The sequence below is a fragment of the Sapajus apella genome, unplaced genomic scaffold, assembly GCF_009761245.1.
Source record: "Sapajus apella isolate SASKATOON/1434 unplaced genomic scaffold, GSC_monkey_1.0 scaffold673, whole genome shotgun sequence".
Classification (NCBI taxonomy): Eukaryota; Metazoa; Chordata; class Mammalia; order Primates; family Cebidae; genus Sapajus; species Sapajus apella.
Window position 1 is genome coordinate 23,399 of NW_022437599.1, and position 10,833 is coordinate 34,231.

General features: G+C 50.6%; 1 protein-coding gene across 1 annotated transcript; it reads right to left on the reverse strand.

The window, feature by feature from the left end:
* Positions 1 to 6,755: 6,755 nt before the first annotated feature.
* Positions 6,756 to 10,007, reverse strand: LOC116546207 (GTPase Era, mitochondrial). The gene is made up of 7 exons (XM_032272516.1): positions 9,825 to 10,007; positions 9,603 to 9,664; positions 9,321 to 9,433; positions 8,983 to 9,231; positions 8,694 to 8,843; positions 8,523 to 8,603; positions 6,756 to 7,374 (listed from the first exon to the last, which is right to left on the reverse strand). Exons 2-7 carry the CDS (start codon positions 9,619 to 9,621, stop codon positions 7,252 to 7,254), a joined length of 735 nt encoding a protein of 244 aa, XP_032128407.1. The 5' UTR covers positions 9,622 to 9,664; positions 9,825 to 10,007; the 3' UTR covers positions 6,756 to 7,251.
* Positions 10,008 to 10,833: the final 826 nt, after the last annotated feature.

A 10,833-nucleotide genomic window follows, 5' to 3' on the forward strand; every position in this document is an offset into this window, starting at 1 on the left:
AAAAAAAAAAAAAAAAAAAAAAAAAAAAAAAAAAAAAAAAAAAGATGAAGTGGATCATGCCTCTCTGACAAACTCCTCAGTCTCAAGCCCCATTGACCACATGGAAGGTAAGGATTGGAAGGGTTTTCCAGGCTGGGCGCAGTGGCTTGCATCTGTAATCTCAGCACGCCGAGGCCAAGGCAGAGGAATGCTTACTCAGTTACTGTCGAGAGGCTGAGGCAGGAGGATCCCTTAAGCCCGGAAGTGAGTTATGACCACACCACTGCACCACTGCACTCCAGCCCGGGCAATAGAATGAGAGAGACCCTATCTTTTTAAAAAAATAAAAAAAGAAAGAAAGAAAGAAACAGTGGCTGGGTGGGGGCAGATCCCCTGAGGTCAGGAGTTCAAGACCAGCCTGGCCAACATGGTGAAACCCCATCTCTACTAAAAATACAAAAACTGGCCAGGCACAGTGGCCCACGCCCGTAATTCCAGTACTTTGGGAGGCCAAGGCGGGTGGACCACCTGAGGTCGGGAGTTTGAGACCAGTCTGAACAACATGGAGAAAGTCTGTCTCAACTAAAAATACAAAACAATTAGCCAGGTGTGGTGGCACATGCCTGTAATCCCAGCTACTTGGGAAGGTGAGCCAAGATCGCGCCATTGCACTCCAGCCTGGGCAACAACAGCAAAACTTCATCTCAAAGAAAAGTACAAAAATTAGCCAGGTGTGGTGGTGCGCGTCTGAAGTCCCAGCTACTTGGAGGCTGAGGCAGGAGAATTGCTTGAACCCTGGAGGTAGAGGTTGCAGCGAACAAACATCATACCACTGTACTCTAGCCAGGCGACAGAATGAGACTCCCATCTCAAAAAACAAACAAAACAAAACAAAACAAAAAACCAGTTTTCTGGCCTCTCAGAATTTCTCAAAGTCCTTTGTTCCAGAATGAGTTTGGCTACTGTCTGTGCTACGAGACATTGAATGAGAAAAGCATTGAATAACCATATTATTTGGCCTTCTTTTATAATAAAGAAATAAAACTGCTGATGTCATGAAACATAGTAAAGCAGCCACGAGGAAAATAAGAGTAATTCTACTAGCTGAATTTATTATTTATTTTTTAGAAACAGGGTCTCAGGCTGGGCACAGTGGCTCACGCCTATAATCCTAGCACTTTGGGAGGTCAAGAGATGGAAACCATCCTGGTCAGCATGGTGAAACCCTGTACTAAAAATACAAAAATTAACTAGAGGTGGTGGTGCACACCTGTAGTCCCAGCTACTCAGGAGGCTGAAGCAGAAGACTTGCTTAACCCTGGAAGGTGGAGGTTGCAGTGAGCCGAGATCGCGCCACTGCACTCCAGCCTGGGTGACAGAGCAAGACTCCATCTCAAAAAAAAAAAAAGAAACAGGGTCTCACTCAGTGGGTCTCACTCAGTCGCCCACGTTGTAGTTCAGTGCTTTGCAATCATAGTTCACTGATGTCTCCGTCCTCCCGGGCTCAAGCAATTCTCCCACCTCAGCCTCCCAAGTAGCTGGGATTACAGGCATGTGTCACCACAGCCAGCTAATTTTTAAATGTTTTTGGAGACACGAGGTCTAGCTATGTTGCCGAGGCCAGTCTGAACTCCTGGGCTCAAGCAACCCTCCTGCCTCAGCCTCCTGAAGTACTAGGATTATAGGCATGAGCCATCATGCCCAGTCTGAATTTATTTTTTTGATGTATATCTCTATGTGTTGTGTGTCTGTGTACATGTGGGCAGTGTATATATGTGCATTTGTATGTGTGTGTTTTGCACATTATGTGTCAGTCTGTGAGTGTCTGCAGCTGCCTTCCTGTTCCTCTTTCTGTCATGCATTGTTCCCCGATGCTGAGAGGTAAAGGGAACCTGCAAGCTTTGGACAATTCTCTCCTCCTCTCTGGCTTCAATTTCTCTCCGATATAGATGGGAGACTTGAACTCCATGATTTTGAAGGATCTGTGCAGATCTGACCATTCTTTTTTTTTTTTTTTTTGAGATGGAGTTTCACTCATGTTACCCAGGCTGGAGTGCAATGGCGTGATCTCGGCCCACCACAACCTCCGCCTCCTGGGTTCAGGCAATTCTCCTGCCTCAGCCTCCTGGGTAGCTGGGATTACAGGCACGCACCACCATGCCCAGCTAATGTTTTGTATTTTTAGTAGAGACGGGGTTTCACCATGTTGACCAGGATGGTCTCGATCTCTTGACCTCGTGATCCACCCGTCTCGGCCTCCCAAAGTGCTGGGATTACAGGCTTGAGCCACCGCGCCCAGCCTGATCTGACCATTCTTAACTTCATCAATCACCACACATATTAGGAGTTCTTCCAAAAAAGATCTAAAGCAACAGTCAACAGCTTAAAGCTGCAATGGCAGGGATTGAAGTTAGAAGGACAAAGGCCCCAGACTGGCCTACACTGGCCTCAGGAGAGCCATGGAGCTCCTGGTTTGAAGCAAAAACTGTCAGAATTGAAAATCAGGCCCAAGGCCCCAGCTAGTGTCCTCCAACCCCTGTACTGGCCAGAGAGTTTCCATGTGACTTGCAGAGAGGGAGAGGGATTCACATGCCAACTCCCTGTGGGCTGCTGGGTAGGCAGAGGAATGGAAGAACAACTATCCAGGAAGACAGCCCTGGGCGGGAAGTGAAGTGTCCTCAGCCCTGCTTTGGCCCCCGCTGGCTCCTGATAAGCAGAAGGCTGGTGGGCCCCCACCCTGATAGCCCAGTGTCTGCTTATCGGGGTCCTTCGACTAACCCACCCAGGCCAGACTCTCCTGCAACCCACACCCTGCTCACAGAAATCCCCACCCCTGGCCAGGGACCACAGCCACAGGACCTCTGGCTGGCTGAGATAATCTCTGTCCTCTCCCTATAGGACCCCTAGGTCCTGCCCATGCTCACTTTGGACTTGGCCCCCAGGGACTAGGCAGAAGCCTAGGGAGTAAGTGGCATGAAGTGTGCCCTAGTGCATGAAGCCCTCATTCTGCTGAAGGAGCTTGAGCTGTCTGTGGGGTCTCTGAGTGGAGGTGGCCTGGCAGGAGGGACACAGGACAGAAAAGGGGGTCAGGGGAAGCAGGAGCAGACATAATGACAATGCCTCACCTGGTTAGGACAGCTGGGTTTCCGAAGCTTTCTCACTCGTGTGTGTGTGTGTGTGTGTGTGTGTGTGTGTGTGTGTGTGTGAGAGAGAGAGAGAGAGAGAGAGAGAGAGAGAGAGACAGAGGAGTCTCACTCTGTCACCCAGGCTGAAGTGCAGTGGTGAAAATACGGCTCATCACAGCCTCAACCTCCCAGGCTAAAGGGATCCTCTCACCACAGCCCACCAAGTAGCTGGGACTACAGGCACATGCCAACACACCTGGCCAATTTTTTTTTTTTTTTTTGTACTTTTAGGAAAGACAGGGTCTTACTATGTTATCCAGGCTGGTCTTGAACTCCTGGGCTCAAGTGATCTGCCCGCCTCAGCCTCCCAAAGTGCTGGGATTATGGTCATGAGCCACTGTGCCTGGCCTCTCACTCGTATTTCTGACTTGACTCTTACAACTTGGCAAGGTGTGTATAAACACCAAAGCTCAGAGAAGCACAATTTGTCCCCAGTAAGGTAGGTATTGATAGCTGCCATTTTCATTTTGAGGAAACGGAGGTTGGGAGCATTTGGTCCAAAGTCACAGAGCTGGATGCAGCAGAGCTGAGACTGTCACTTAGGACCTGTCACCTCTAGACCTGGTTTTCGCAGTGGTCCTAGGCTGCTTTCAAGAATATTCCAAAAAAAAAAAAAAAAAAAAGAATATTCCATGGGCTTTCAGATGTTCAAGGACAGACCTTGTGGGGGTCCCTGTGGGAATGGGGTGAGGTGGGAATTAACTTGTTTGAACCCCTTCTGATGACCGGCACCAGTGCAGTGTAAGTCCTTACCAGCAGCTGATCCCCTAGATCTGGCAACTCTGTGAACAGAGGACTGCTGTTATTCCTATTTACCAATAAGAATAGGGAGGGGGCCGGGCGCGGTGGCTCAAGCCTGTAATCCCAGCACTTTGGGAGGCCGAGGTGGGTGGATCACGAGGTCAAGAGATCGAGACCATCCTGGTCAACATGGTGAAACCCCGTCTCTACTAAAACTACAAAAAATTAGCTGGGCATGGTGGCGCATGCCTGTAATCCCAGCTATTCAGGAGGCTGAGGCAGGAGAATTGCCTGAACCCAGGAGGCGGAGGTTGCGGTGAGCCGAGATCGCGCCATTGCGCTCCAGCCTGGGTAACAAGAGCGAAACTCCATCTTAAAAAAAAAAAAAGAATAGGGAGGGTCCCAGAGAGAAAATGGCTTGCCGGAGAGAGCCACAGCTTTGCCGTCTGCCTCCTCAGGCCAAGGTCTCTCTCCTCCGCCACATTACATTAGGCTAAGCTTGATGTAGGCTGGAACATTTATTTAGTTGCTGATTATGTGATAGAAGTACATCAGTCAATAAACAGGACCCCCATGGTTATTTACCTAATGTGAATATCACACAAATAAATAAGCCCCTATCAGGGGGACTTAAATAGTCTGGGAAGACTTCCCTGCAGAAGTAACACTTAGAGACATGAAGAGGGAGGCTGGCCTGGTGGCTCACGCCTGTAATCCCAGCACTCTGGGAGGCTGACGCAGGCGGATCTCCTGAGCCCAGGAGTTTAAGAGCAGCCTAGGCAACATGGCGAAACCCCATCTCCACTAAAAATACAAAAATTAGCCAGGTATGGTGGCACATGCCTGTAGTCCCAGCTATTTTGGAGGTTTGAGGTGAGAGGGTCACCTGAGCCCAGGAGGTCCAGGCTGCAGTGAGCCGTGATCACTGCACTCTAGCCTGGGTGACAGAGTGAAATTTGTCTCAAAGAAAGGAGGGGAAAAAAAAAGAGATGTGAAGAGGGGTCAGGAGCTAACTAGACAAGAAAGGAGGGAAGACCATGCAAAGCAGAAGGTAGAACATGTGCCAACATGCTGTGGCCACAGGAAATAGAACACCTCCATAGGACCCAGAACAGGTTGGTATAACTGCCTCCTAGCACACAGACCAGACTGTCTGGGGTAGGGAAGAGGGAAGGGACTGTCCCCCGGAATGGGGATTCTAAACAGCGGAGGCCCTGCTTTGAAGAGCCTCTCCCCTACCCCAGAGGCAAAGAATCAAACAGTGCTAGGCTCTCACTGGAAGTGCCTTGAGCGTTGAAGAACAGGCCCACAAGAGCTGGGGATTCAGCTACTCTCAAATCTCCTAGTAGAGCACCCCTGACCCAGAGAACCTTGCCAGGGCAGTGGTAGGCAAGGAGTCTCTCTGCCTCTCTAGGTCTGGCCTCCTTGGGCTCATGATAAACATAGGGACAGGGCCTGGGAACAGAAATTTAGGCTGAGGGGTACTGTGAGCTCACCCGCCAGACAGATCCAGCTGCCAGGACCCTTCCTGCCCTATATAGAGAGATTCAACTAACATTGCCCACCATCACTGCAAAACAAAAACAAAAAAAGCGAAAACTAAAAACTTTCCACTAGGGATCTGGCCAGCATTTAAGCCCTGATGAATGGGATGAGGCTGTTCTTTCTCCTTCCCTTCCCAGCCCAGCCGAGATAATCAGCTTCTTGGGGATGGGAGTGAAGGGTGAACCTCAGGCTTAATGTGGTCCATGAGAGAGTATGTGAAAAAAGGCCTACTAGGGAGAGAGGCCAGTGACCCTTCTTTCATGGATTCTAGTAGGGCAAGGGTTAAGAGGCAGGGCCAGGAAAAGTGCCCCACCCAGGGGAGGGACTGGTATGTTAAAAGGCAAGCAGCTTGAGGAAGAGGAGGGACAGATCCTCCCTGCATCCAAAGGCCTCCTCAGCCTGCAGCTCCAGCTCCAGCTCCAGCTCCAGGTAAGTGCACCTTCTCTGGGTCTATCTGCCTATCTGCTTGTTGGTCTGAACAGAGGGAACCTTCTGCATCATTATGCCATCTCTGGCTGGTATAACACTGGCCCTGGGTCCCCAAGAGATCTCAACAGACCCTAGCTCCAGTCCCCTTCCCATAACCCACCTGGGCTGTGCCTGATCACAGAATCAAGGAGACACTGGCCTGGGAAGGGAGCTGTAGAGCAGGGACTGTGGAGCTGTGTGTGTTCAGCCCTGACCTGTCCTGTCCTGCCCCAAGCCCACAGAGTTTTCCAAGCCATGCTTCCTGTGCCCTCAATGGGGCCCTGGCTGGGATATCATCATATACTGTAAGTTTGCGATAAGACACTACAGTATAGATGATGTACTAGTCTGGGCACCCCCAGCTCTGGGGCCTGACAAGGAGGGCAGGAGAGATGCTGCAAGCCCAGGAAGCTCTCTGCTAAGCCTATCACAGCCTGCCGACTGCCAGGGCACTTGGGAATGGCAAGGAAACCGTTACCATTACTGAGTTTAGTAATGGTAACGGTTCTCTTGCTGTACCCAGAAAACGTGCAAGAAGAGAACTCAGGACCCTGGAGCGGACTACTGGGAGACTCCAGCTAAAACAAGGCAGGGGTGGGGGCGTGGAATGGGGGGTGGGTGGAGGGAATACATACATTTTCTCTTTCCTGTTGTAAAGAAATAAAGATAAGTCCAGGCACGATGGCTCACGCCTGTAATCCCACCACTTTCAGAGGCCAAGGCAGGAGGATTTCTGGAGCCCAGGAGTTTGAGACTAGCCTAGGAAACATAGTGAGACTCAGTCTCTAATATTAAAAAATAAAAATAAAGAAATAAAATAAAAGGAATAAAGATGAGAACCAGAATGCTTGTCTTTTAACTTTATTAGTATCCAAGATGTGGGGAGAGGGATGGGGTGGGAGAGATCAAGAATTGGGGAGCAGATGGGAGGCGCTACCTCACTCAGGAGACTCAAGTCCATACCCAAGTTTAAGGTGAAAGAAGCAGGGGTGGAGAAAGATCTCCCTGCTCACAAGAAGGGCTCAGGGAGAAACTCTGGGCCCAAAGCCAGCTGGAGGCAAGGTGACACTGCTCCCACCAATAGGCCATCTTCTGTAGCTGTGGCCCCAGGCAGAGGAACCACCTGGGAACTGAGCTAAGGCAGGTTCCTTCTTCCAACGGGAAATAGAGCTGGGCAGGGACTGTGCAGACTCAGTAGGGCCACTCCAGCTGGCAGCCAGTCAGTGTTCATGTCCCTCACTAGTTCCTGGAGGGTTCCCTGCCAAGGACCGATCTGGTCAGTTCCTGCCAGCAGCTTGAGCTGGGATGCCCTGGGAGGGTCAGTAGAAGGTGGTCAGTTGAGGAGCTTCACAGAGAGGTGGATGTCAACATCACAGAGGAAGATGTTCATGAGGTCGCGGCTTGCCTCCTGTGCAATCTGGGAGATCATGTGGCCCTTCGGACCAATCAGGAGCCTCTGAGGGTATGTGAAAGAGAAGGAAGCCAGGAATGATGGCACATGCCTGTAGACCCAGCCACTCAGGAGGCTGAGGTGGGAGGATCCTTTGAGCCCAGGAGTTTGAGTGCAGCCTGGGTAACAGTGTGAACCCTCTTTAAAAAAAAAGAGAGGGTGGCTGGGCACGGTGGCTCATGCCTGTAGTCCCAGCACTTTTTTTTTTTCTTTTAGAGACGGGGTTTCACCATGCTGGCCAGGATGGTCTCGATCTCTTGACCTCGTGATCCACCCAGCTCGGCCTCCCAAAGTGCTGGGATTACAGGTGTGAGCCACCGTGCCCGGCCAATCCCAGCACTTTGGGAGGCCGAGGCGGGCAGATCACTTGAGATCAGAAGTTAGAGACCAGCTTGGCCAACATGGTGAAACCCCATCTCTACTAAAAATACAAAACATTAGCTGGACATGGTGGCAGGTGCCTGTAATCTCAGCTACTTGGGAGGCTGAGGCAAGAGAACTGATTGAACCCGGGAGGCAGAGAGGTTGCAGTGAGCTGAGATCGTGCAACTGTACTCCAGCATGGGTGACAGAGTGAGACCCTGTCACAAAAAAAAAAAATTTAAAAAAGAGGCCGGGCATGATGGCTCACGCCTGTAATCCCAGCACTTTGGGAGGCCGGGGTGGGCAGATCACCTGAGGTCAGGAGTTCGAGACCAGCCCGACCAACATGGTGAAACCTCATCTTTACTAAAAATACAAAATTAGCCAGGTGTGGTGGCACATGCCTGTAATCCCACTTACTGAGGAGGCTAAGGTAGGAGAATCATTTGAACTTGGGAGGTGGAGGTTGTGGTGAGCCAAGATCACGCCATTGCACTCCAGCCTCAGCACTCCGTCTCAAAAAAAAAAAAAAAATTAGCTGCTCCCAAGCTCCTCAGGGGGCTGAGGTGGGAGGATTGCTTGATCCTGGGAAGTCAAGGCTGCAATGAGCTGTGATCGCACCACTGCACTCCAGCCTAGGTGACAGAGCAAGACTCTGTCTCAAAAAAAAAAAGAAAAGAAAAAGGAAAAAAGAGAGAAGGACATGGTCCTGCTCTCAGGGCTCACAAGCAAGGGGAAGAACTCCTGTCTAACACAGCCTTGATCTCTCCTCTGAGCCTAGTCTCACTTACCATATAAGATTCTTTGGGCACCAGAAGCTTCTGTTGGATAACCAGCTCCCCGCTTGGTCCTTCCTCCCACACTACCGTCTTCTATACAGGAAGACAACGTGATTAGTCAGTCATACCCCTGGGTATAGGTGTGTGCCTGATAGAGAGATCCCAGAACCCTTCACTCTGTACCTGCTGCACATTGTAAGGCACCTCCTGGGGCAGGTACTCTAGAAGCTTCTCTCGGATGATGTTGGCACAGATCTCTTCTGGTGTCTGGTTAGTAAGGACTTCACTGTGATACTCCCAGGGCCCTGGCTGGGCCCGTGCTAGGAGGTATTTCTGTGGGAACAGAGGGACTAGATGGGCATCTTAGTCCCAATGAGGACTTTTCTACTCACTTTTGCTTCCAGGAAGAAATCTGGGGGCTGTCTTCATATGGTAGAAACCAAGGGCCATGCTACAGCCAAAACTAACTGACCTTTAGGGTTTGCACATCTTCCTGGCTTAGGGCTGACAACATGAAGATCTCCTGGAAGTGTGGCCAGCCAGTCCTCTGAGGGCTTCCCACAGATTGTGTGTTTGGATCCTTAACAGCTGGGCTGGGGCAATGGGTGCCAGGGTGTGAGTGGAAGGCGTGCCTCATCTTGAGCTTTTTGCCATTGACCACACCTTCAGTGAGGGCTGCCGTGAGCTCCAGGAGAACTGACTTCTGCTTCAGACAATCTACCTGGACATGGGGGACAGGTAAAGGGTGTGTAGTCAGAGATAGGGGACTTAGAGGGAAATAGACCTCCTCCTCAGGTGGGTAGTGCTCACCTTGTTCATGACCAGGATACTAGGGACCTGGGAGAACTTGGTCAAACACCTGAGCAACTGGGGGTTGAGCTGGTTCCGAGTCCACTTGTCTGAGACATCCACAAGAACCACAACTGGAAGTTGGCAAGGCAGGAAGAAGGATGAGAAAATGGTCACTCTTCTTCCTCCCACCCTGACAAAAACTTCCATGATATGAGCTCTTGCTTTTGCCCCCCAAACTACTGGGAATGAAAGGCCATAACCCCTGTAAACTGGGCTTAAGATTCCCATCCTGAACCTAACCAAGATCAGCAGATTCCATGCTCTTCCATGGATCTTCCAACAAAGAGAGCTCCAGATGGTGCCTGAGGAACAGACAAACATCAGTCAAGAAGGACCTTGTGACTTAGGCATTTCTGACAAGGGATGTGGGATGGTAAAGGAGTTTTCCAGCCCCTATGATGGAATTTCCCCACCCTCTTTCAGTACCTCCCCCCATCCACCCTCTGATTCCACAGCCATTACCTCTTCTGTTTAACAGGACTGATAATGCCAGGTGTGTCAAGTAGAATCTAAAATCAGGAAAGTGAGATACCCAGACCCCAGGAGAAAAGATTATGACTGGGAAGTGACAGAGAGGCCACCCATGATGTCAGGAGCCTGCCCTCCCTCCCTTCTCAGCCAAGCTGTTACTGACTTTAGGTTTTTTTTTTTTTTAGACAGAGTCTCACTCTGCCACCAGGCTGGAGTGCAGTGGCACAATCTTGGCTCACTGCAACCTCCACCTCTTGGGTTCAAGTGATTCACCTGCCTCAGCCTCCTGAGTAGCTGGGATTACAGGTACCAGCCATCAGTCTCAGCTAATTTTTGTATTTTTAGTTGGCCAGGCTGGTCTCAATCTCCTGACCTCATGATCTACCTGCCTGGGCCTCCCAAAGGGCTGGGATTACAGGCGTGAGCCACTGTACCCAGCCAGGTTTTTTTTTTTGAGACAGTCTCACTCTGTGGTCCAGGCTGGAGTGCAGTGGTGCCATCTCGCCTCACTGCAACCTCTGCCTCCCACGTTCAGGCAATTCTCCTGCCTCAACCTCCCAAGTAGCTAGGATTACAGGTGTGTGCCACCATACCTGGCTAATTTTTGTATTTTTTTTAGTAGAAACAGAGTTTTGCCATGTTGGCCAGGCTGATCTCAAACTCTTGACCTCATCTGTCTGCTTCGGCCTCCCAAAGTGCTGGGATTATGGACGTGAGCCACCGTGCCTGGGCTGACTTTAGGATTTTACCATTCTGCTTAGTTGTTTTTTTTTTTTTTGGTGAGCGGTTTTGCCCCTGTTAACCCGGGCTGGAGTGCAATGGCGCAATCTCGGCTCACCGCAACCTCCGCCTCCTGGGTTCAGGCAATTCTCCTGCCTCAGCCTCCTGAGTCGCTGGGATTACAGGTACGCGCCACCATGCCCAGCTAATTTTTTGTACTTTTAGTAGAGACAGGGTTTCACCATGTTGACCAGGATGGTCTCGATCTCTTGACCTCGTG

Coding starts and splice junctions, on each gene's coding strand:
- LOC116546207 (XM_032272516.1), bottom strand. Junction 8,844..8,982: donor AAGATGTGCAAACCCTAAAG/GTCAGTTAGTTT, acceptor CTGTTCCCACAG/AAATACCTCCTAGCACGGGC. Junction 7,375..8,522: donor TGCCCAAAGAATCTTATATG/GTAAGTGAGACT, acceptor ACATACCCTCAG/AGGCTCCTGATTGGTCCGAA.